This window comes from Ambystoma mexicanum, chromosome 5q (genome assembly GCF_040938575.1).
Source record: "Ambystoma mexicanum isolate Mex_15411 chromosome 5q, UKY_AmexF1_1, whole genome shotgun sequence".
NCBI lineage: Eukaryota > Metazoa > Chordata > Amphibia > Caudata > Ambystomatidae > Ambystoma > Ambystoma mexicanum.
In genome coordinates this window covers 1,051,775,141-1,051,802,229 of record NC_090933.1, presented here as the reverse complement: position 1 = coordinate 1,051,802,229, position 27,089 = coordinate 1,051,775,141, and the positions used below count along the sequence as shown (strand labels likewise).

The 27,089-nt window shown below is 46.2% G+C and overlaps 1 protein-coding gene across 2 annotated transcripts in view; it reads left to right on the top strand.

Moving 5' to 3' along the window:
• TAF2 (TATA-box binding protein associated factor 2) overlaps positions 1-27,089 on the top strand; it is a 2,148,555-nt gene that overhangs the window by 1,888,729 nt on the left and 232,737 nt on the right. For both annotated transcript variants that reach the window (XM_069621552.1, XM_069621551.1), the window contains exon 23: positions 4,584-4,810. In XM_069621552.1, coding sequence (XP_069477653.1) covers positions 4,584-4,810 — 227 coding nt within the window. The remainder of the gene's footprint in view (positions 1-4,583; positions 4,811-27,089) is intronic.

The following is a 27,089-nucleotide window of genomic DNA, read 5'->3' as shown; positions in this document are numbered from 1 at the left end:
CGCCTTCGTGCCCAGGTCCTCTGCGCGATTCTAATCGGGAACCTTTGAGGTCCCGTTCGGACAAGGTTCAGGTTGATTGCCAGAGAAGTGCTATTTCCAGATCTCAGTCTTTGTCCCTGGCGAAACCGCAGAAATCTGGCAGGAGCTAGAGGTCGGAGGCGTCTGTCGGATACGGATGTCGAAGCATTGCCTTCACACCAGCCCTCCACGCCTTTGTCGACACCGAAGCCGTCAACACCCTCAACGCCGAAGACGTCGGCGCTCTCAACGCCTTCGGGGCCTTTTTGGCCAGAATTTGCAGATGGAGGTCCCTGGTACTGTGTATCCTCCAGGGAGGGCTACTTCCAAGTCTGTGAGGCCTGTTAATGATTCCAAACCCTCTTCTGTCCCGAGGCAGGACTTTTTTCGCCCTCTGGATGATACAAATGAGGATGTGGAGAGGTCAGATTTGGAATTTGACCCTGTTGTGCCTGATGTGGCTCCTGTCAAGTACGGAGACAGTCAGTTGGAAGAGTTACCCCAATCTCTTCATGATACCAGTGGCTTGGATACTTCTCTGGAAGTGGAGTTTGGCAGACGTGAGCCTGGGGCTCATGCTGAGTCATCCTATAGGAGACTGATGGCTAGGTTCACTGAGTATCTTGGTTGGTGTAATCCTCTGGAAGCTTTTGTTCAGGATGACATAGCTGATATTTTGGCTCAAGATTCCTCTTCTGACCCAATGTTACCTTTCCATTTGACTTTGCAGAAAAGGGTGGCGGCTGCATGGCAGTCACCGGAATCTCTTCCGGCGGTTAACAAATTGTTAACAAAAAAATACTGCCCTACCAGTAGCGACCCCAGCTACCTTTCCTCTCACCCCACTCCCGAGAGTTTGGTGGGTCAGGCGGCTCGAGCCGCCTCGTGGCAGGCGGCCTACCCTACCATCCCTCCTGATAGGGACGACAAACGCTTCGATGGTTGGGCACGCAAGGTGTTTTCTGCAGGGAATATGGCACTGAAGTCGGCCAACTCCACTTGTGCCTTGGCAAGATTTTCACACACTCAGTGGAATTGTGTTTCTCAAGCGGCTGAGCATATTCCCGAATGGGAAGAAAGGGATGGGTTCCTTGCTCTCGTACAAGATGGCAAGGATGCCATGTGTGAGTCCCTTCAGTTGGGATTGGACACGGCCGACAGTGTTAGCCAGTACATGGCTGCGAGCACCGTATACGCAGATTTGCGTGGTTGCGGAAGTCGTGTTTTGCTCCGGATGTGTAAGCCTGTCTTTTGAACATGCCCTTTGATGGCGCTTATTTATTTGGCAGCAAGGTTGACTAGAGCCTTGAGAGGTTGCAGACCTCAAAAGCTGCTGCTAAATCTTTGAGCGCAGATGTGCGTCACCCTCTGCCTTTTCATCCTAAGGGACAGCAGCGGAGGGGAGGTTCCTTTTGTTTCCACTCATCTTTTGGTAGGACGAGAGGAGCCGCCAGTCAGAGGGGTCAACGTAAAGGTACTCATGGTGGTCGGAAAAATAGAGGTGCCAAAGCTGCGCAGGGAGCTGCCTTTTTGCTTTCAGGCGCTTCCGTAGCCGCTCCACAACAACTATGAGGCCATGTTCCATTGTTCGCCGGTTGGGGGCAGACTGTCTCAGCATATCGAAGAATGCCTTCCCTTCCTCAAGCGGCCTCACGACAATCCACCGGGGAATCTCTCTTTGAAGCTTTCAGATCCGCTCCTTGTGCAGGAGATCTTGACCCTGCTGGAGAAAGGTGCTATAGAACGGGTGCATGTAGCGGAGAAGAACAAGGGATGGTATTCCCCGATTTTTTTATTCCAAAGAAAGACGGGGGTTTGAGACCCATCTTGGACTTGCGTTGGTTGAACAAACTTCTCAGGAAGGACACTTTCAAGATGGTCACTCTTTCTGAAGTCCCCCAGGCCCTTCGACTTCAGAATTGGTTGGTGTCTCCGGACCTACAGGATGCTTACTTTCATGTGCTGATTCATCCAAAGCACAGAAAGTACATGAGGTTTGCGGCTCGCAGGTCGCACTTTCAGTTCCGGTCATGCGATTGGGATTGACCACCACCCGAATAACGTTGGAGGAACATCAAGTCGAAAGAACGTTACCAGTTGGTAAGTAACTTGTTCATCTCTCTTGGAAATCCCACCCTATATAGAAAAGGGAGCCAAAGTTTTACTTTGCTCTGTGGTATTGCTCCTCAGAGGAAAAGCCTCTGGGTAGCTTATGGCGTAATCTAGAATTACCATATATATTTGTTGCCCATCTTAGATGGTTCTAAAGGGCAGATTATATCCATACCAATTCGGGAAAAAGGTATCTCGGTAATTGGGAGAAGTTTAAGGGGGGCTGGAGGTACAGACGATTGAGCGGTCTTATGACATAGGGCACATGTGGCTACAAAGTTTCTGACATCAGCATGCACCTCAGGTCAGTAGAACCGAGAAGTGACTTGACTTTGTGTCTTTGCTATCCCTGAATGTCCTGAGGTAAGATGGGTGTGTGCTAACTACGTGGTATTATCAACTGGGTGAGATTGTGCCCATCTGAAGTCAAGTCACCCCTATACAACAGTCCAAGTTAAAAAAATAATAACGGACCTCCCCAGTCCCCGTGCCCTGCCCTCCATCTCAGACATGACCTGTAGAAATGCCTCTGCCAAGATAGTCATTACGTTGGGCAAATGAAATATCTGGGACAAGTTCAGTATCATCGAAGAGTGGAGGAGATTCTTTAGGCATAACAATATCAGCTTCGACAAATCCTTTTGTGTCCATCTCTTTGTTAGCTTGATCTTGTATCTTATTGGCATAGGGAAGGGAAATACGGCCTTCTCCAATACACTTTGAGCACTCCTTTTCCCAGCTTTCACCTGATACGCCTGTTTCCCATGGTTGTGAATGAGAATGTTGACATCCCCTTGAAAATCTGGGTCTATTACCCTCACCATAACATCTGGTACTTGTCTCCAACCGAGTCCAGACTTGGATACCAGAAGTATATGTGTCCCTTCTGGGGGTGTTAACATGAAACCATTGCGGATAAGTTCTTGTGCTCCCACTTCAGTGGTAACTTCCCTGCTACTGCATAAGTCGAAAACTATGGACTCCAGTTTCTATCAGTTGGGCTGGATCCCACTACTGACACCAAGTGTGAAAAGGCGCCAAAAGCATTAGTAGTACACATAGTCAGATGAAAATCTACCCTTTAGAAAGCCAGATTGAACCAGTTTAAGTAGACAAGCAGTAACTAGATAGGGGAGCTACTAAAATGTGTATGTATTTTACTGTTTTGATTTATAAGCGAGATAACAGTAATTTATTACTAAATTGCAGTCCTTGACTGTCTTCCGAATCACAATGCTCATGGCATTTCTGAAGGTGTCCCAAGAACCTTCTTGCTTTTGTGAAGTATACAAATCAATGTTCGCAGTAAAAACCAAAAGTGTTCCCCATCCCACTAGATAAATGTGTCAACCTGCATAACTCCTAGTGCGGTATGCTAAGGGGACATCAGGCTTACTTTGCAGCATTTCTGTATTGCATCTCTTGTTAAAATGGGTGGTCAAGCATGTTTTTGCGATGGTTTTAATCTCTGCTGTTTTCTTAATCTATTCATCTGTACAATTATTAGACATTGGAAAACTACGGCCATCCAGTAATTTCTCATTTCTTGATCATGGTTTGCCCACACACAATATTTACAACTGTGTTCTTTTTCATATTTGTGTTTGGAGAAGGATTTCAGTTTACCAATCTGTCTTTTGAGCTCATTTTAGCCCATAGATTTTTAAAAAGTCACTTTTGTCAGTGGAAGCTGGTGAACTCTTCAGAGAAAGCGTTCATAGTTTTTTTTATACCTGAATGACTAGCTCCTGAAAGAGATGGCCCAAGATATAGCTATGTCAGCAAGATGGCCACATAAAAGAGGAGCTTCACGAAAGCCTGATCCTCCAGTGTTATCCTATTTAACCTTAATTGAAATTAACTGATACTAATGCCATTATTTACATGCAATATGGACCGTCCCGTAACCAGCACCGCAAAGTGGATGTGCACTGTTGCCAAGAGAGGTCGCAGCGGCGGGCGTCAGGCCTGCTTGGGAAATGTGCGCAGGAGCGTGACAATAAGCTGCAGCGGACATCCTACTGACCCTGCCCGAAGGAAGGAAGCAGTGCCGAGGGGTGCCGAACGCCAGATTGCGAACACCTGCTGCCCTCTTTGATGGTTATCGTTGTTTATAGTATTTATAGTGTGTGTGGTATTTCCTTCAAAGTTTGTATGCCACTAAATTGTCCATTGGCTGGATTACAGATTCTGGTAAATGCAATCCTTATTCTCATCATGTCATATGTACTATGTCATTACTGGCTCTTGCTATATGTTGGACCTTCCCGTTTGTTTTTTTTTTGTTTGGCTTACTGTATGTTTAGATGTTCACTACAAAATTAGCTGTGCAGGTGGAGCTTAAGGTTTGAATGTTCAAATAACCAATTTCTTCACATTTCTGTATTGTAATGTATTAGCTAGTAAATGTGAAAAATATACAAATTAATAGGTTTTGCCTTTGTTCCTTTTAGGTACTTGCCATGACTGGAGATTAAGATGCGGATCTGTCGACCTGTATCACATGCTGTTTGGCCTCAGTAGACCCTCGTGTTTGCCTTTGCCGGAGCTTGGATTGGTTGTGAATCTAAAGGAAAGAAAGGCTGTTCTGAACCCTACAATCGTCCCAGAGCAGATGAGTGGTCAAGACACCATGCCTAATGCTGCTAATCTTGGGCAAATGGCAGGATTTCAGAGCGTTGTAAGAACCTTTTATATTTTAAAGGCCAAAAGTCAAATGGTTTCACAATTCTTGGTGAGGCCAGAACAGATAGAAGTGTTTTCTATGCCACAGGGAGATTTGGGAGCTCATACGTATACAGCAAGCTAGAAAGAGAGCACCTTTATTGCAGACAATTTTACCCGCGTTGAATTGTATTGAATACATGCAAACAGTGCAGTGAGAAGTGTAACTAACTATCCCATTTTGAATCACTGCGCTGTGCAATATTGTGGATGCAGGATGACACGTGCAACAGTCCCACTCGAATAAAGCACAATGATGGAGCACTTCAAATTATTCACGCTTTAGATGGCGGTTGCTGTGGTTGGTATTGCAGGCACACATGGCATCTGCACTTTGAATTATGTTTTTCTGAAAAATGACGGTATTATTATTGCCGACTGCGTGTTTTGTTAGACAAGCTCGCAAACCGATCTGAAAAATACTGTAGGCCCACATGAATAGAGGTGCATGATGTTTTGCAGAAATACATTATTATGTTATGTATATTTGTGAAGTGCGCTATCACCCAGAGGCATCATGGCGCTAATGGAAGAGACAAAAAGAACGGCAAAGGCAAGCAGTAGAAAAGCTCAAAACAGGAAGGGTTTAAGGCAGCGCCTGAAAGATGATTATCAGTATCTGAAGGAGATCGCCCTGAAGCTTATTCCATAAAACTGCGCAGTCACCTAAAGGGTGCGGCCGCTTGTCCTAGTCCAATGAAACCTGGGGACCACAGAGCTCTAGCTGGAATGTAAGGACAGAACCCCTCCTGCAAAAGCTCTGCACGTTGATAATAAAAGACCCGTTGCACAATACAGAGAGACTTAAACTGAATGCGACGGCTAACTGGCAGTCCGTGAAGGTAGCGCAGAGTCAGGGAGATGTGATCCCGAATAGAGACTCCAGCAACCACTCTGGCAGCGGTGTTCTGTCGTATCTGAAGGTGGATGAGTATGTAAGAAGGCTGGGACAGAAAAAAAAGAGTTGCAGTAGTCTAAGGCACCAAAGATAGAGGCAGCCACAACAAGGGCACGCATGTCAAGTGGCAGAAATGTAAGAATTTTCTTTAAGATTTTGAGTTTAAAAAAGCCTCCTTGACAAACTGGGCTAACTTGCACGTCCATGGAGAGGGTGGCGGAAATGTTAACTCCATGGACCTTAACAATGGCAACAGGTTTAGACAGTGGGCCAAGAGCAGGGGGACAGTGCTCGGGTGTCCATACCGAGATCATTGAAGGGGGCACCCACAATTAAGACCTTGTTCTTCTCGCTGTTCAATTTAAGCCAGTTCCGGCTCATCCAGTCACCAACAGCAGTCAGACAATTCCTTGGATTGGGTGAAGCCTCAGAAAGGGCAAAATTAAGGGGCTCCACAATCTAGGTATTATCTGCATATGTAACAGCAGAGACAATAGGACTGTATGAGTTTAGCCAAAGGCTGTACATAGACATTAAAGAGAATCAGAGACAGCGAACACCTTGGGGAATTCCACAGGTGACAGGAACAGAGGCGGACGGGAAAGTGGGCTGGGACAGAGACTGGGAGCGGTCAGCTAGAAAGGAATGCAACCAAGCCAACACAGAGCCTGAGATACTAGAAACTGCCAGTCTCTAGTAGAATGGTATGTTCGATGATATCGAATGCCGCGGACAGGTCTAGTAAAATCAGCGCTCAGATACCACCTTAATCAGTTAGAATGGCAAAGTCATGAACCAGTACCGTCTACATGCCCCAGCCTGGTTAAAATACAATCTGGAAGGGGACAAAAAAGGAAGATTCTTCCAGAATAGAAGAAAGCAGAGGAGTGACCAGAGACTCAAGGGTTTTCATCAAAAGGGAAATAAGGCCATAACTAATTGTAAGAAGGGTATCTGAAGAAGGCTTTTTCGGAAGGGGGGATGACCAGGGCATGCTTCAAAACAGGGGGCATACAGCCCATTGCCAACAAGTGATTCACTGCCTCCCTAAACAAGGGGGCAATTTCAGGAATACATGTTTTCACAACAGAGAGCAGGATAAGATCAAGGGAGAGGCTGATTTGAGGTTGGTGATAACCGGAATAATGTCATTGGGTCCTAAGCAAGGAAAAGAGGACGAGGAACAGGTCGCCATAGAGGTAGTAGGCAGATTGCAGTTAGAAAGGGGGGGTGAACTAGATATAGTGTGACGATTAGTGGCAATTCTATTAATTAAAAAAAAAGCAGATAAGAAGTTACATAACTCTTGAAATGGCACGGGAACAGGACGTCCTAGTGGATAGAGTATGATATGATATGGCATTTGTAACACGCCTATACACAAGTGTTTCAATATGAACAATTTTAAATGGCTCTTTAGAATGATTGAGAAATAATTACACTTGTCTTCGGAAAATCACAGTGATAGTCCTGGGAAGCCTGTTCAAAAGCCACTTTGGCCTGAAAAAAGTAGCTGGCACGCCATCGTTCTGCCTGCCGACAACATAAACGTAGTTCAGCAAGGCGGGAAAAGAACCAGGGTTCTGAAAGACAAGTCCGAGGTTTATAAGGTTGAAGTAGGGCTAGGTGGTCTGCTACTGTGATAAATGCTTGAGAGATAGAAGATCTATAAGAGTCAGAGGTGCACGCAGTCTTAATCTCAGGACAGGGGGAGTGGGCGAAGAAGGTGGTAAAAGAATAGTAAATTGTAAGATTAAGCGGTCAGTCCAAAGGGCAGGTAAATAAGGTAACACCTTTGTCATGGAAGGCATGGAAAAAAACAGATCTAACGTACCACCCAAGTTATTAGTGGGCCCAGTATCTAATTGTTTGAAATGGAGATCACTCATGGCAGACAGAAAGCTATCCAGTACTGTATCTGATAGCTGCAAGGAATGCAAATAAAAATCACCTAACAGGGCATCAGAGAAGCGGTAAGAAGGTCTGCCGCAAATTCCAAAAATGCAGCACAAAAAGACCGGTCATGACTAGTGGGGCGATTTACCAGCAAATTATGCAGGGTAGGGGAGGCCGAGAAAGAGATCCGGATAAACATAGCTTCCATCCGGATACTATGAACACAGGGGGAGAGAGTACAGGAAAGTTTAGCATGGCATATAGGCGCCAAACTGCCAGGTCCTATCAGCCCGCAAAATGTCATTGCCATGAGGCATAGCTGGCACAAGGCCTGGACCAAAAGAATCCTGGAGCCAGGTTTCAGTCAAGAAACATGATCATGTAATAAATCATAACAATGAGAGGCATGAGCAACTCAATAATTGGCGTTAATTAAGAAACAATTGGTTTTACCCAAAGCAGAATCTGCCATCTCTGAAGGCTGTGCCTGTCTGGAAACAGTGCAAGAAATAGGAAGCTAGGTTTCAGAAAGGCGCAGATTGTAGAAGAAAATAACGAGAGTAAACGAGTCGGGAGCAGTCCGCAGCAGTATTCTCTGCCCAAGGCCCGTCCCTGCCTAGAGAGGCACAGATGGGCTTGGCTTTAGTGTGCCGCTGCTTGCTCCTGCACATATGTGCAGTGAGTCTCGTGGGGGCCGGGCCAAAGAAACTACTTCCAGAGTACACAAGTGCAAGAGCACTCACAATATAATCTTAGGTAGAGGCAAATAGAATAAAATTACATTTGAATATTACATTGAATTTTTGCAGTTATACTGCAATATTGTACTTCTTACTGCGACCCTTTTGCATATTACTCTTTTATAGCTCACCAAATGTTTGGATTTTGTTTAAAAGCAAAATGTCCTTTAGATAATTTGATCTCACAGGCACAGAGTTCCTATATCTTTCATTTAAGGGCTTAATGTTGTTAGCCACTGGACTAAGCGTGATTGTGAATTTTAGTTTTGGATATTAGGTGGTGCTAAACACCCACCTAAAAGCTGAAACTATTGCATTAGAGTACAGCAAGAGAGAAATGGTGTATGGTGGGACTCAAAGGTTGCAGGTGTTTTTTTGGTATTTACATACCTGACTGGCTGTGATAATCCCCAGGCCTTTCCCACCCACTTCCTGCCTCTTCTCACCCACAACACATCCTTCTCGGATCTCTTTGAGCTCTCCTTATCAAGCTTTGTGCTTGAAATACCTGCCAGTGTTTTTTCAAAGCAGTCTTCTGCGAGTTAATTAATTGGAGCTGGAAACTTGCCACTGGTGTACTAAAAATATCTTTACCAGGTCTGCTTTCAGCCACTCAATTTATTAACCCCTGTGCATGTCCTTCACGGAAGTCCAGTTAAAAGCAAGCATTGGCAAAGTCAACAGTTTTGTCTTGTGTTTTGCTAGGCACTGCTGTTATATACCCAGGTACTGGCTCTATTTTGCAGCTGCTTTCATCGATTGTCACTTAACACTTAACACCACTATGGCAGTGCCTAGCAAAGGCATTTAACATGCCGATTCAAATGCCTAAACCGTTGGCACTGCCAATGCTCGTTTTATTTTCCAGGGGGAGTTAACCTGTGTTCTGTTAACCCCTTAACGGCTGAGGGTTTTCCCTCCCAGTGCTGAGCCTGTTTTTTTTTATATTTCATATGTCGGCATTCCAACCCTTGTAACTTTTTTTGTTACAAGCGATATCCTGGACAAATGTACACCATTTTCTTCCCACATGTTGGCGGTCATAACGCCACCAGGTATTCATAGTTTGCTGTAGGGGGGTGTGAGACTATAACAAAAAAGTGGCCACACTTTGTTTTTCCAGAAAATGCCAATAAAAGGTTTTACAAAGAAGTCTGTGTTTTGTTTGTTGTAAGGGGTAGGAGCAAAAGGTTTGCAGTTCTGAATTCACCATTTTCCAGGCAATGAGGAAAAGGTTGAGTTGAAAGAATACAATTTTGTTTTCATAAATAAACCTTCAGTTTTGTGGGAGACAGGTGATTTTTTTCCTTTTTTTTATAGGACATGCTTGCACGGAATGGGTTTGAGGGTAGGAAAGCTCAATGTGAACACAGAAAGGCACACATTTCTGCAAGGTAGATACAATTCCAAGTTCAGCAAGGGGTCATTTGCTCAGGTCAGGCAACAACTATGTACTCCTAATTCCATGAATTTGGCAAAAAATTGGAAAAGTGACAGAAAAGTATGTGCTGGACATCTTTGCACTTGTAAGATAATGGCTTCCATGAATTTTCAAAAAAGCAATGCACCCCAAATTTCACCCCGACTCTTCTAGTTAGGAAATCCTCACATTTTTCGTAATGCTTAACAAAACGAGACAAAAACTAAGCCATGGTACACAGTATTTTTATGCTGACGGCCTAAACTGACGCACTTAGCATTTGAAAATAACAAAAACAACACACACCAATGTGGTGAAGAATGCAAAGCATACATTTTTTGAAAGAGCACAGGCTGACCTTTTGACGGATAGGTGACTTGCAAAGGTTACATAGCGTACAGTGCCTAAAGCAGCAAATAAATGTAGGTCAAAATGAAAGTGTTGTGTAACAAACCGCAGTAGGAAAATGCATGAAAACGTTATCACAACCAAGAGAAAACAACACATGCCCCAACTTCCCACATTCCCACCGGTGTCCCGATGAAAACGGTATTAAACATGTGTGGGCGCACTGATCTGGGCAGAAAGGCAAAAGGCTAAACCACTGATACACCAAATGTCCTGGAGAAGACTAGATTTGGCCTTCTGTACAACACACAGATTTGGGCCTTGGGAGTTGCTGCCATCAAGGAAAACAGGGAACCCCATGAATTTTTTAAAAGAAGACACCCGTTGGGAGTCCAAAGAGTTCTCACTTTGTTTGTTTTATTATTTGTAATGCGCACCTAACCCAGAGGTAGCAGGGCGCAGGAGCAACAAGAGGATTGTATAACTTAGGTTACAAGAGATACTGTGGAGTCCAGCTGTGGTTACAGTGCTAGACCCGACAGCAGAATGAGAACAGGTACAATGTCGTAATTACATGAAAAGTATAATATACATAATATACATAATTTACAAATGTATAGCTGAAAGATCGGTAGATGCCAATACATTAGATATCATGTTCCTTAATCCAATGAATAAGATTCAATTTGAATTCTAAGTAAGGCAAGTCTTCCCTTAGGGATGGCGGTAGCGAGTTCCACTGTTGTGCTGCTTTGACAGAGAAGCTACTTCCCCCAGTTGTAGTACGTTTGAATCAGTAGGAGGTTGGAATTAGCTTTTCTGGAGGGGCGGCAGGATAGTTGTCTGGTGAATCTTGCTATGAGGTATTGAGGGGCAAAATGGTGGAGACATTTGTGGGTCAAGGAGGCGGATTTAAGGAGGATCTTGTCCTTTGTAGAAAGCCAGTTGACGGATCTTATAGTCTCAGAGATATGGGCTTTCTTCGGAAGACTTAAGGCTGCTCTTAATGCATTGTTTTGCAAGATTTGTATCTTCTCTGTGATGTATTTATTGCTACCTACGTATAGAGCGTTGCAATAGTCCAATTTGGACAAGATCAAGGCTCTTGCTAGGGAAATACAGTCATTAGGGGAAAGGAAGGGTTTGGCTGTTCTGATGAGTTTGCAGGTATAGGAGGTACCGAAAGCCATAGCATTTACTTGTTTTTTGAATGTTAGTGTGGAGTCTAGATAAAAACCTAACGTTTTGACCTCCTTAGCCACAGCAATAGTATTGTTGTCTATTTCAAATGAGGAGTAGTTATGGCCAAGTTTGTTGAGATTAGCTGTAGTGCCCAGGATGAGGAGTTCCATTTTGTCATCATTCAGGCATAGACCATGTGAGGCCATCCATGCCTGGATGATGAGGTATACTCTGTTTACAAAGGCCAAATCCTTGCCATAATCCCCCATCAGGGGGATGAGGATCTGGGTAATCTCAGCATAATTCGTGTAGGTGATACCCAGACCATCAAGAACATCGAAAAGGGGCTTTGTGAAGATATTGTACAGAGTGGGAGAGACACATGAGCCCTGAGGCACCCCGCAAGTAATGGGCATTGGGTCGGCAGCTGCTAATGGGGGAACACTTGCATTGTTCTGTTATTGAGAAAGGACTGTATCCAGTCAATAGCCTCTTGTGAGAAGTGGGCTGCTGATTTTGAGTGATTGCATAGGATCTCATTGTCTACCAGATCGAAAGCGGCTGAAAGGTCGAGGAGCAGCAATAATGCTGTTTTACCCTCGTCTCTCAGCTCATCTATTTGTGCCTTAAGGTCTACAAGAGCAGTCTCAGTACCATGTTGGGGTCTGAAACCTGACTGTCGGACTCCTACGAGGTGGTTGTGTTCGAGATAGTGTTGGATTTGCAGGTATGCTATTTTATCGAGGACTGTAAGTAGGAAAGGGACTGTGGTAATGGGGCGGTAATTAGTGTGAATGGATGGGTCTAGGTTTTGTTTTTTGAGGAGAGGGATGACCCAAGATTTTTTTAAGGTTATTGGGTATGGTGCCAGACGTGAAGGATGCATTTATGAGTTTAGTGATAAAAAGGGAAGAGTTCACGAACTGCATCTTTTATGAATTGTGCGGGGCATAGGTCACCATGGCAATTCGAAGGTTTGAGAGTGTGGATGACTTTTTCAACCTCTTTGGTGGAAACTTTGCGAAAGTTAAAGTGGGGAATGGCTACATGGGGTGGTGTTAGGCTTGCTCGTGTCACTGTCATGTTGGGGTTGCTAAGTTTGGAGGAGGTAAGAAGAGTATTTTTTTTGTTACTGATCTTAATTTGCAAAGTTGAGTTGTGATTTTGTTAGCCAGAGCATTTTATATGCCGGAGCACCAGTTTTTATCCTTGAGGCAGGAATCTGGAGTTTGGATAGGGGATTCTGCCTCTCTTAGTATAGTGAAGAGCTCTTGGTGTTAGATTTAGCTTGGGAGATTCAGAGGTTGTAGGAAGTTTGTTTAGCAAGGATGATTTCTTTTTTATAAAGGGATGCTTGTTTATTCAGAATAGTCTTGTTAATCTCTGATGGGTCTAGTCTCCATATTTTTTCCTCTTGCCTGATTGCTTTTAAGTGAGGAGAGAACCAAGTATTCACATGTTTACGCGGTTTGCTCTTGCGTATTTTCGATGGGGCTATGACGTCAAGGGAACAGAGCATAACTTTGTTATACATTTCTACCATATTAAAGGCATCTGTGTGGTCTGGGATAGCGTTAAGAGTGGGCAATATTAAGGGAATGAGGTTTTCCGGGGTAATGTTTCTTTTGTTCCTAGTAGGGGCAGCTGGGGCTGTACTGTCGGTATGTATAAGGGGTGGGGCTTCTAGTGTGAACGTGATCAGGTGGTGGTCCGACCAGGACTGAGGTATTATAGGTGTGACTGTAATTGGGCAGTTGTGCTCGGCAATCCAGTCCAGGGTTCTACCTTTAGTGTGGGTAGGACCTGAGATCTTTTGGGTAAAGCCTAGTTCCTCTAGGGAATTGTTGATTTGAGTGGCATTGGTGTCTAAGGTGTCGCTGAAGACAAGGTTGAAGTCCCCTGGTACGATACTCTGAGAGGAATTTTTAAGGTTGTTAGACAATATGTCTAACTCTTCCTCAAAGGAGTCTAGCGGGCCTGGTGGTCGGTATATCAGGTGGATAGATATAGACTGCATATTAGATATGGTTAACTTAGCAGTTAAGGCTTCACATGACTTTGAGTCGTGAGGTGAGGATAGTCTCAGTGTAAGGTTGGTTTTAGCAATTATGGCGAGACCTCCGCCTCGAGAGGAGGTGCGGTCTAGTCTTATGAGGGTATAGTCATCTGGGATGGCGAGCATAATTGCTGGCCCCGCTGCAGGGTGGAGCCAGGATTCAGTAATTGCTAAGAAATCTGTTTTTTCATTTTGTAAAAGGTCTGCAATATCTGTTGCGTGGGCAACCATGGATCGGGCATTTATAAGGGCACCCTTTATACCAGACTGTGCTAGTTGAGGCGGTAATAGCTGTGCCTTAACGTTACATTTCCAGAGGTAACGCTGACTGACATTTTTTTAGTTAAGGTGTCGTGCAGTCTTGAGAGTCTTGCTCTTAGTTTAATGTTCCTCTGAGCTAAAGGACAAGGTCTGGTGATCATGTCGCCCTGCTTAGGGAGAGGTGACACAGTGAAATCTTGTGAAGTGATTGTAAAAGGATTGACCTTAGTAGGACCGTGTAGAGCAGTGTGAGGTGCATATCGTTGGCGTGAGGCAAGATAGGGGACGGAACTTAGAGATAGCTATCGGCTCAAGTCATAGAATGGAACACAGGTCTAAAGATGTGTAGTTATGCATGTGGCACACATTAGGTGTAATAGAATATGTAGCTACTATCTTATTGCATGCAAGCAAAATAAGACTGACAATCTGACATGACAGATGATTAACAATCTAGCATTTCAGTTGGCTCTAATAAACAGGCAAGGCAGATGGCTCGCAGTCTAGCATTTCAGTAGGCTCTAATAATCAGGCAAGGCAGATTGCTCACAGTCTAGCATTGCAGTAGGCTCTAACACTCTAGCATGGTAGAGAGGAATTAAGAGAAGGGTGAATAGGTGAAACAAACTTGCATTATGCTAGCATATATGTGGCACATTAGAGCTAGCGATCATATGCAGTATTCATTTAGGTCGTGCTGGGTTAGGTACAGTACAGTTTACAGAGAACTATAGTCTAACGTAACAGTCTCCAGGCGTAGGCGCCAGGGATCTGCACGGTTGCTTGGGCAGGTAGATTGGATTGCACCAAAGCATGGGCTAATGTTACTTTAGGAGCATGTGCAAGCGCGGAGGCTTCTAGCGCGACATGCCGATACGCTGAGTCACGCTCGGTCAGAGGTAGGCCTTCTCTCTAGGCCTACCTCGTTGGCCAGCTCTCGCCTGCCGGTGATTGGTGGTAAAATAAGTTGAGGGATAGGGCCAATCCGATCGCAGCAGCAGCTTGTGTGAGGTCAGGCAAACAATGCAGACAAGGTCAGGCGCGGGAGGCACAAAGCGCGGCGGCCATCTTAAAAGGCACAAATCAGCCGGCTTTCAGGCATTTTAATTTGCACAGGGACGGTATGCTCGTAGATATTGCAATCAGATAAGTGGGCAGCTTAGTTGGATGAAGCAGACAGGGTGCTTGGGCATTAAAACGAATTTAGAAGGCTTGGGAATGAAAGCAACACAATGTGCAGGAGGGGCTCTAAGGCAGCTGGTAACATGCCTGGAACTTACCTCTGCAACACGGCATCTCGGGGGCCACAGGTACTGCTCCTGTGGCGTGCATCAAGGCAGATGAGCTCCTGCTCGATCGATGGAAGGACTGGGACTTGCGTGTTTCATGCTATAATTTATTACCCAGAATGCCCAGCAAATTCCAAAATGTAGGGGGAAAAAAACACAATTTTACCAGCATGGGATCTTTCATAGATTCACATGCTGTGAATATTCCTGGTCGTCAGACTGGGAATCCTCTGTAACACAAAGCTGTTTAACTTAAACTGAAAACGTCATTTTGGGTCGTACTGCCCACAGCCAATAGGAACACAGATTACAACCTTAACTTCTCCCACGTCGGCCATCTTCAAATTTCTTTTTTTACTGCACGTTGGTGTAAGGAGTCCTCAAATATTCTCTCTTCAACTTATCTTCAAATAAATTTGAACCAGAGGAAGAAGCCATCATGTCACTGCCGTCTTCGTCATCACGCAGGCCACTGCCTCCCAGAATGCAATCTAGTTCCCACCGGGTGAGGCAAGCCTGCATTCATCTCACGCATAGGACAATTTGTCTTTAATGCAGGCGGCTCCATTACTGCCTCCCCAAAAAGTAATTTCACTAGACATTTTATCTACTTTAACCACGCTGGTAGCAACCTTGCAACAAAGGCTTCCTGCACTTGCCTCACTTTGGGTGCCTCCTAGACGGCCTCACGTAGATGTCCCTGGGCCCTCCAGGGAAGTGGATGACACCCCCGCCCCACCCCTCCACCCTGAGGAGTCAACACCTGTGAAGGCCACAGCAGCTGTCTGATACAGGGACAGACACAGACCCTGACCACTTGGGGGACGTGGTTGCCACACATTCGTCCCACACTGACGAATTTAAGGATTTTGTCGCAAGTGATGGGGTCTCGCCCCCTGATGAGGTAGGGGCCTTCCACACACTTATGTCCAGGGCGGCCAAGATATTCGGCCTTACGCTTGAGGAGCAGCGCAACAACAGTGCACTGTATCAGCGCAGGAAATCTGTTATCGTCAATCTCGCTGTTGGAAGACTTCTGGGTGAATGGCCTGGTCATCTTGGCGCATCTCGCCACTGCCTCAGCCAAAAAGGACCAGTTCGACAAATCCTACATGGCCTCGGAGAGCGCTCCTGCCTGCCTCCACACCCAACCCATGCCAGACTCAGTTGTCTCTGATTTCACCAGAAAAAGGTAAGATAACCTATCGTACACCTGCTCCGTCCCACCAGACAAGGAAGGCAAATGCCTCAAAGCCTTCATGAAGAAGTTTACCACGGCTATCAATGCGGCAAATACAATGGCCATACTCGCACACCATCATCCCAAGCTCTGGTATAAGATGAGTCCATTACTAGAGTTTCTGCCGGATGACAAGAAACAGGAGGCCATGCACATCTTCCATGATGGCAAATTGGTGTCAGACCATTCCGTCGCGGTCTCAGTGGACATCACTGATACTGTTTTTCGCTAGCGTGGAAATGGGATGGTTCTGCGCAGGCAAGGTTGGCTCAAGGCCACAGATGTTTGACCCGATGTCCAATCCAGGGTCGTTGATATGCCCTTCGGCGGAACGGACCTGTTTGGGAAGAAGGTGGATGCGGCTCTACAGTCACAAAACAGAAACGGTAACCGCTTGTTCTCTTGGCATGCTGCAGCTAAGGCGCCAGTCCTTTGGTTCTGGGAAAAGGACGTTATGGTAGAAATTCGTAGAATTACCCGCTCCACATACCAGTCTTCTTTCTCCTACAAGACCCCGTACTCATCAGGGGACCGGTATAGAAAGAAGTCCCAATCTTACAGGGGTTTGCAGCGCCACCATGGTTCCTCCCAATCTAGTGGCCAGTCCGGCAAACAATCATGTCCAGCCCAAAGACCGGTCCTCCTGCTTCAGCACCCCTGTGGGAGAACGACTGTCAAGGTTCGTCGAAGAATGGGGAAACATCACGACGACGAATGGGTGCTGTCCCTCCTTCACCAGGGCCACTTGCTGGAGTCATACCCTATCCACTGGCCATTCCTCCCGCACACAAGCCCGATAAGTATCGACGACACCTGCTGCAGGAAGTGCGAGCTCTGCTACAGAAATGGGCGATGGAAAAGGTTCCAAATGATGAGGTGAGGGGTTGGAGGCCCATATTAGATCTGAGGGTACTCAACAAATTCCTAAAGGCACAAACGCTCCGTATGGTCACAATGCTACAGGTGCTATCCCAGCTTCAACAGGGACATCATTGGTGTCCCTCGACCTCGAGGACTCCTACTTTCACATCCCTATTTGCTGCTCACACCAGCACTATCTACGCTTCATGGTGGCAGGAGTGCATTATCAATTTGAGGACCTTCCCTTCGGCCTGCGTTCTGCTCCACAGTGTTTACCAAATGCCTTGCCTTGGTGGCGCACCTGCGACGGAGGGGCATTCATGAGCACCCGTATCTAGACGACTGTTTGGTGAGAGCCCCCTACCCACTGGCAGAAGTAAACACTGCAGCCACCATCCAGTGTCTACAGCAATTGGGCTTCCCATAAACTTGCCAAAGTCGCGCCTGGTTCGATCACAACAGGCACTCTATCTTGACTCGACACCCAAACCTGCACTTCCGTGTCGTCGGACGAAAGGGTGGCGGCTCTTCTAGAAAGGGGACGCTGTCTTAGCAGTGCTCAGGTGACCCCAAGCCACAGCTACAAATCTCTTCTGAGGATGTTGTCATCATGCATCCTGTTGATCAGCAACTTCCGGCTACACATGAGGCCAGTGCAGGAATTCCTGGATGCCCTTTGGATACAGGCCTCAGGCTCCTTGGACGACTGGATTGTTCGAACGCAGGTTTTCAGGTGGGACCTTCGCTGGTGGTCAGTAAAGAAACATCTGGTGCAAGGCGCCCCTTTTAGGTTTGCAGACCATCAGGACGGATGCTTTACTGGAAGACTGGGGGCTCCCACTGTCGGGACCAACACACTAAAGGCCTTTGGACCAAGGGCCCTGAAGTCTTTCCTCCCCTTCTGACGGGAAAGTGGTTCGGATTTACACTGACAACACGACATCAATGTTTTTATGTCCGCAAGCAAGGAGGAATGAGGTCCCCACAGCTTTCCAGCGAGGCCCATGGGCTCTACAGCACAAAATGTTTCTCACTCCCCTTCAACGGCCGGCAATTCAGAACACTCTAGCGGATTCCTTAAGCAGGGTGTTGCGCTCTTGCCATTAGTGGGAGCTGCACGAGGATCAACTTCACCTGTTTCAAACGTGGGGCACTCCGGAGATTGACCTCTTTTTCACCTACGACAACAGCTGCTGCAAGAACTTTGCCAGCCACTTCCCCCATCCGGAGAGGCGTCCCCCTTTGTGTTTCCATGGGAGGCAAAGTCTCTGTATGCATTCCCCCCAATTCCTCTGGTGCCTCGAGTCCTACACACCTTCAGACTGTATCGGTGCAAAATAATATTAGTGGCCCCTTGTGGCCGAGACAATTTTGGTACTCCAAACTCCTTGCCCTCTCGTCAGCGGCTCCTCTCCCTTTGTCCAGGAATCAGGGGGTGGCGCTGCACCACTTTATTTAATTTATTTAGTTTATTTCTAAAGCGCTTGAACAGTAGCCGTGAGGCCTGACAGCGCTAAGACTAACAAACAACAAAAAACATACAAGAATCAGGAGGGAAAATCAGAATTCAAGAAGACATGGTAGTTCTCCAATTCATTCAAAAAGGAAAGTTTTCAGTTTGGTTTGTGTTTGAATATGGAGAGCCTCGGGCACATCCTCAGGTCAGGGGGAGGGCATTCCATAGTTGAGGTTGGAAAGCATCCATCTTTTACCAGCGATAATCTTGAATTGGGGATTTGCAATAGACCCGAGTTGTTGGATCTTAGGGTGTCTCTGTCTGGTAGCCATATTAACGGCTCTGAGAAGGACTTTTTCCAAAAAGGCACAAGTGTGCAATGCATAAGGTGCGAAACATAACCCTTTTTGCTATAAGCAGCCAATGTAGTGATTTTCGCGCTTCTGATACATGATCAGTTTTATGTAGCCCTACCATAACCCTCACTGCGTTGTTTTGAACAACTTGTATGCATTCAAGTTTTCCTTTCTCTACACCTATTAGATTACTAGCACAGTAATCCGGACAGCTGCCAATGATTACCCTATCCAAAGTGGAACAGCTAATTTGTGCCAGAAGCTTAATGTAATAGGATGAATTTGACACTAAGCTGCTGATATGTGCCCCCATGGAGAGCTCTTGATCGATAATTCCTCCCAGTATCTTGAGGGTGGGTAGTAGGCAATCTGCACTTTAGAAGGAAAGTAAGCCTGATCCAAATTGCGCAATATAGGGGCAGTGCCCATGATCATAATTTCTGTTTTGGAGTTGACCCGGCCTTGCTCAATCTGACGGCCTGGCTCCTGTGTTCTTGGAATTCAGAGCTCTGTCTCTTCCGCAAGACTTGTCAGGAGGCCCTGGCCCGAGCAAGAGTTCTGTCCACCATAAACTGCTACGAAAGCAAGTGGAAATGTTTTCCGGTATGGTGCAGGGACCACCCAGCTGCGACCTCAGACGATCCGGCCAGAAATTCTGTTACCTTATCTGTTGACCCTGGCTCAGTCTGGCTTGATATTTCTTCAATCAAGGTACATCTGGCGGAAAACCCCAGGTACAACCTCTCCGCAGGGGTGCCATCCCTGTGGTCCCACTGGCTGGTGAAGGAGTTCTACGCGGGCTGTTCTGATCTTTTCCACCTGTCCTTCACCTGGCTCCAGCGTGAGAGCTCAACATGCTCCTCGCAAGGCTCTTAGGCCGCCCTTCGAGCCTATGCTCCAAGCATCCATTTAGCATCTTCCCTGGAAGACAGCGTTCTTGGTGGACAGAACATCGGCCAGGCGAGTGGGAGAAATTGAGACGTTTTTCTCAAAACCGCCTTATTTGATGTTTCACAAGGACAAGGCTATTCTACGTATTATAGGTAGACAAAAAATGATGGGTATCCCCTATACCATGGACCGGGGGAGCAATATACATTGAAAACCAAAGGAGAGGCTCACATGGGTAAGTACAAACATAATTTAAGTACTCATAGATTCGAATAGATGTGGAAAGAGGAGAAGCTCAGTCAGGTAAACAGTTATAACTTCATATTTTAATATTGATCAAAAACATCATAATATAAAAATCCATAATGCATTCACACAATAACATCCTTAAAAATCATTCAATTCTATAACAATACAAAGTAGTTGTATTAAAAATATTAGAAAAATGTATAAGTAACCTATCTATTGCTACTTGAAGTGATGCATGACCATCTATGTGATAATACATTTCATTAAATCATGATGGAAATGCCATCACAGAAAGTGCTTGAAGCCAAAAACTGCTATGTGCCAGGCACTTGAATTCTCATCTATGGCTAATTTCCCTCACCTAGTGAGTCCCCCAGCAGCTTTGCTAGACTTCTGGAGTTTATTTTTCCACTTGGTAAGTGTGAGAGCTTTTCCCCCCCCACTCTTACCTGTGTTTTTCCATGTTTCTACCTGTTTTTGTGATTGTGGACTCTGAAGTACACCAGTTCAGTAGCCCTCTTGTTTTTGTGGGTCACCCAGCACCTTCAGTGCCGTAGCACCGTCCCCCAGAAAAGGGTAAAGTTACCATTAACTTTACTTAGTCAATCTACCACAGATCCAGTACACCCCATGTTCCATGGAGTACTGGAAAGGGTTAATTCGTACCCCTTTTATCTGTACCTCCTAGAGCATTGTTTCGCTCTTTTAACATTTAGACTTGGCTGGTGGCAGTGGTATCTACTCTAACTTTTCTACCGCGATTATATTAGATAAACGTGGTTCTGTTCTTGGCTATTATATTAGCCTCGAACATAAACCCGCTTGACTAAATCATCTTTCTTTTGGCTCCGGTTGGGTTTATTCGCCATTTCTTTTTGTTAAAGTCCTTCTTGTGTTTTACTTTGCACGGCAAACTAGGTTTGCCTTCTTTGTTCACTGTCTTTTGGCGGATTTCTGCTCAGAAGCCCTCGTCAAGGGGTCTGGGTGTCTGGGTGTCTAGGTAGGCTGAATGTGAGGGAGGGGTGTAGTCATCCCCTGCACAGGGTATCCTAGGAAACCCAAGTCGCACTTTGGCATGATTGGCCAGGGTAGTTGTCCGGGTTGGACAACCCCCCTGCTGGGTGATTGACAGCCAGGCTGTGTGAATGGGGGTTTTTCACATAAAAGGCAGGTCTCTTGGGCTAGAAGTCAGAGAGTCACCACTGGAACTACAAGGAACCGAAGTGAAGCGGAGAGAACGACGGCTGCTGCAACTACCCCGTCCCGGTGAAGCCCTGCTGCAGTCCTGAGCTATCTTCCCTTTAACGACTCGGAGAAGATCCAGTCCAGAGTCTTCTTCCCTTGAGCTTGGTGGGGATATCCAGCTCATCTTCTACAGCCAGAGGATCCTCTTCCTTGGTCGAAATCGCTGCACGCTGCTGTAGTGGTCCGGATAGCCACCTGAAGAGCCTCTCCTGTTTTTAAGGAGCGCACCTTTTATTCCTCATCGCTGCTGCCGGCTTCATCCCTGTGTGGTGCAGACCCCCTTCAGACATCCTCCTTCACAGCGAAGCTCCAGGAATCGTGGGGCTGCGGGAAACCAACAGGAACAACTGCCAGGGCACCAGCTGCACCATTGGAACAAAGTACTGTGTTCTACTTGAGGAAACTGGATGAATCCCTTTTCTTCATTTCGGAGGCTTGACCTTGTCTTCCCTCTTTCTTATAACTTTTGCTTCCGAACATTGACAATATCCAAGTACTTTTGGCTACGTTGAATCGTGAACTGTCTGACTGTGTGATCTTCGACAACAGGCCCCGGTGTCTTTCGACCCTGGCTCCGCCCCCTTGACTTTTGAACTCCTGTCTCTGAGTGTTTCTTGATTCTGCCTGCCTAACCAAAATATTGCCTGTGATTTTTGCCTCCAACTCCCTCTGGGTATCTCAGGTGCAAAGTGTGTTTTTGCCCCGGTAGCATTTCATGTCACGGATACGCGTTTAGTTAGTAGACCGAACTGTCAAAAAGTGATCGCAATCGTATTTGCGGTAACTTGTTTTCTTCGTAACACCGGTTCATTCAAACACAGGGTACTTACCTTGAGACTTACTGTACAAAGTGAATTGGTTAGTTGTAGTATATTTAACATGTGGTTTTTATTTGAGTTCAATAGAAGTGTTGTGTTTATAACGAATGGTTTAAAAATAAATGTACTTATATTTTTTACCTGAAACCTTGAGTCAGTGTTTGCTTGAGTCACAGTAATTGTGGTCCCTTTGTGTAATCTCTGCTACTGCTCATATTCTCTGAGATAAGCCTGGCTGCTCTGCCACTGCTACCACTCTGACATAGTAGTACAGGCTTGTACCAAAGGTAAAACTTGTATTGCCACCTGTAGTCTTAATTGTGTGTAGTGGTCCCTAAGGGCACTGCGCAGGATTCTTCCTAACAGGCACTTAACACTTTTTGGCTTCAAGCACTTTCTGTGATAGCATTTCCATCATGATTTAATGAAATGTATTATCACGTAGATGGTCATGCATCACTTCAAGTAGCAATAGATAGGTTACTTATAAATGTTTCAAATATTTTTGATATAACTACTTTGTATTATTATCGAATTGAATGATTTTTAAGGATGTTATTGTGTGACTGCATTATGGATTTCTATATTATTATGATGTTTTTGATCAATATTAAAATATGAAGTTATAACTGCTTACCTGACTGAGCCTCTCCTCTCTCCACATCTATTCAAATCTGAGTACTTACATTATGTTTGTACTTACCCATATGACCCTCTCCTTTGGTTTTCAATATTCTACGTACTAACCCTACCTTTATGCCAAAGGTGCAGTCCTCTTCATCTCAATCAACAAGTGGTTCTGCCCGTATTCTTTGGCACACCGACCTCTCCAGCGGAGCAAACACTGCACACACTGGATGTGGTGTGCACCCTCAAGTACTATGTGGCGCATACTAGGTTGTTCCATGCTACAGATCAATTGTTTGTGTCATTTAGACCTTCTTGGCCCGGGAAGGCTCTTTCCCAACTCCTCCATTTCAAGATGGATTGCAGCCTGCATTTCATTCTGCTATCAACAGGTCGGCCGTCAGCTTCCTTGCAGGCCCCGGGCTCTCTCCACCAGAGCAGTGGTTGCAACTACTGCTTTCCTCTCCCGGATCCTGCTGCCTGACATCTGCCGTGCATCCACCTGGAGATCGCTGCATACGTTCAACAGGTTCTACTGTGTCGTCAGAGATTCTGCAGAAGAGTCTAGACTCTGCCAGTTCAGTTCTGTGGAATCTTTTTTCATGAGGTTACTAAGTCTTCAGTGGCAAGTTATGCTGGGAGCTTGCCTCCGCCCATATGTATTGTTGTAATACTGCCTTGTAATCTATTCACAGCATGTGAATCTATGAAAGATCCAATGCTGGATGAGGAATTAGTTACTTGACCTGTAACTCTGGTTCTCCAGCACTGGTATCTTTCATAGATGATTCACATGTGACCCTCTTAACTACCCCGCATGACTCGTCTTTTGTCTCTTGCTGCCACTCACGTGCTCGTGCCAAATCTGAAGATGGCCGACAGGGGAGGAGTTCCTATTGGCTATGGGCAGTATGACCCAAAATGACTGTGCTAGAGTACAAAAGTGACTGAAAGTTTTCTGTTTAATTTCAAACTGCTCTGTTACTGAGGATTTCCAGCCTGACGACGGGGAATATTCACAGCATGTGAATCTATGAAAGATTCTAATGCTGGAGAACTGGAGTTACAAGTAAGTAACAAATTCCTTTTGCGAGCTTTGCGACCAGGAAACCGCCGAAACACGCGTACAACAACCATGTCCTACCTTCCCACGTTCCCCTAGGTGTCCCAATGAAAACGGTACCTCATGTGTGGGTGCACTGACCTGGGTGCAACGGGAAAAAGCTAAACCACTAGTACACTAAACGCCTTGGGGAAGACTGGCTTTGACCTTGTGGACACCCCACACATTTGGAACTGGGGTATCTCAGCTACCTAGGAAAACAGGGAACCCCATGCATTTCTGAAAAGAAAACCCCCGTGTGAATCCAAAGAGGCCTCACTTGCATGTGCTGCGCTACAATTTGTTACACAGAATGCCCAGCAAAGTCCAGAATGTAGGGAATAAAAGATAACTTTGGGACATTTATGACCAGGAAACCACTGAAACACGCAGGCAACAACACATGTCCTACCTTCCCACGTTCCCATAGGTGTCCCGATGAAAACGGTACCTCACATGTGTGGGTCCACTGACCTGGCCGTGAAGAGAAAGGGCTAAAAAAACTGTAATGCTGCATGGCCAGAGCTCCAAGACAGCCCAGTGTACTGCCCCCGGCTTTGGGAGCCTGTCTTCCATGTTATCGACTGTCCCCAAACTCATCGGTGGTCCCAGGGTGCACTGGCGGGGTTCCCGTCCCACCTGGAGGGAAAAGCTGTAAGCAGCGTGGGCAGAGATCCAGGATGGCCGGGGGTGCTGCCCCCTGCCATGGGCACCTCTCCCATTTGTGTCAACCATCTCCAGGCTCAGAAGTGGTCCTGGGGAGGCCCAGCAGGGTCCCTGTCTCTCCCCGTAGGGAGAAGCTGTAATTAAGGTGTGATATATGCCCACAATACCACTACAAAACATATTTTAGTATTTCATGTCCCATCTTTTCTCCAGCATGGGGTCTGGCATGGATTCACATGCTCATGAATATTCCCCGTTGTCAGGCTGGGAATCCTCGGTAAAGAAAAAATCTGTTTGTGTTTCATTTCTGAACTGTCTTTCTACTAATAACCAATCACTGGTCTCTGGGACATACTGCCCCCTGCCAATGACTGCCCTCTACCTAAGCCCCTCTGGCAGCCATCTTCAGATTTTTACCGCACGTTCAAGTGTTGGGAGTCCTCGTGCTTAGCTCTCGAGCTTTTACTGCGTGTTGTATTTTTTCAAAGAGTTTACTCTTTATTTTTCCACGGGACGAGGGTAGTGCTGAGGACGCACCCCTCCTTCATGCCCAAGGTGCCATTGGGCTTCCATCTCAACAAGCCCTTGGGGTTACCCGTTGTCTTCCCGATGCCTTTGTCGCCGGCTGAGAGGACTTTGCACTCGCTGGATGTGGCTAGAGCGCTGAAGTTCTACGTGGACGTCACGAAGAGTTTTCAGAAGACATCACAGCTGTTTGTGAACTTTGGTGCTGTGAACCAAGGGAAGGCCCTCTCCAAGGCTCACATTTCCAGATGGCTCTCCGGCTGCATCATGCACTGTCACTGGTTGGCAAACCGCCCATTGCCCGGCAGTCCGAGAGCCCATTCGACCAGAGTGATCGCTGCTACTACAGCGTTCCTGGCTGGTGTGCCCCTGCTGGACATCTGCAGGGCTGCTACGTGGAGGTCGACACACACCTTCACAAGATTCTACTGCGTCGACCGGGATTCTAGGGATGAGTCCAGAATCGGCCAGGCAGTGCTGCGCAACCTGTTCGCTTGAAGGTGAGCCTGGTGAGGAGGTAAGAGGTGCTTAATGTTGAGTTGATGAAATGCTTAATGTTGAGCCTTTCCACCTCCCGTGGTTGTGCATGTGTGTACTGCTATGTTTTCTTGTATTCATGAGCATGTGAATCCATGCCAGACCCCATGCTGGAGAAGGAACAAGTTAATTACCTGTAACTGTTATTCTCCAGCGTGGGTCTGGCATGGATTCACATGCGAACCCTCCCTCCGACCCCTCTGCGCTCTTCTCTTGGTCCTACTGCCACTTTACGTGCTATTAAATCTGAAGATGGCTGCCAGAGGAGGGGCTTAGGTAGAGGGCAGTCATTGGCTGGGGCAGTATGACCCAGAGACCAGTGAATGGTTATTAGTAGAAAGACAGTTCTGAAACGAAACTGAAACTGATCTTATTTCTTTACTGAGGATTCCCAGCCTGATGACAAGAAATATTCATGAGCATGTGAATACATGCCAGACCCATGCTGGAGAACAACCGTTACAGGTAAGTAACTTGTTCCTTGGCCCTAATACAAATCCCAGTTGCAGAGGAGAGTCACTCGACCGAAAAGTCGATGTTTTCTCCTCTATCGAATCACTGTGCAGAGCCCACTGGGACCCCGCTCAAAAATAGAAGACTAAGCGAACTACTTGCAGAATCACAAAAAGATTCGCCAAACAAGAAATCGAACCTGACGACAGAAATGTCAGCAATAACAATCGCTCTGGCCCTGTTCGGCAAGCTTTATGAAGCAATCAATGATTCAGCCAAAGACAATACAATAATGCTGGCAATGATGCACTCAAAACTTATCTTTGTCGAGGGCTACATAACGGCCATAGAGTCGAAAAACACTGTGCAACAGGCCCTATGGGAAGCCAAACTGGCACGTATGGAAGCCAAACTGAATGAAAAAACAGCCCTCCAGCCAGACGTGGTAGTGGGTTTAAAAAACCCACGCAGACCCCCATCGACAACTTCTGTCTTGGAGGTGCCCCGATTTTTAATAAAACAGTCTTGAAAGCGACAAGAGTAACAAGCCCATTGTCCAAATCGGGTTTATCTGCCACTCAACCCATTTTGAAACACGACTCTACCAGTAAACAGAAAGTGGCTCTGTCACTGGCAGGAACTGGCCAGCCATTTGCTACAAAAGCAAACAACCCCGCTGCCCAATCTTCGGCTAAAGATGCTACTCAACCAACCTCGACTTCATCAGCTGACCAACAAGCAAACACCAGGGACGCCCTAGTTACCCTTGACCTTACCAAATCGCCTAGGTCAGCTTCTGAGTTCTCAACATAGAGTACCTTAATGGACCTAACGCAACACTGGGAGACAAATGCCAAAGCAGAAGAAACACTGAAACGCAGTTGCTTGAAAACTATACCATCAGCCGGCCCTGTTGTCTCAGGGACGACATTGGCAACCACCACGATGGCCATTATCCGGCTACCTTCTGACAGCGCCTCACAGACCAAACCTTCTCTCCGCCAGTCTGATGATCGAGTCGTACCAATATCTGGTGCACAAATAACAGACCCTCCTTCCTCAAACTTTGAGGATAGCAACTTGTCAGCCCTCATAAGTACAAAACCACCGGCTACCAGA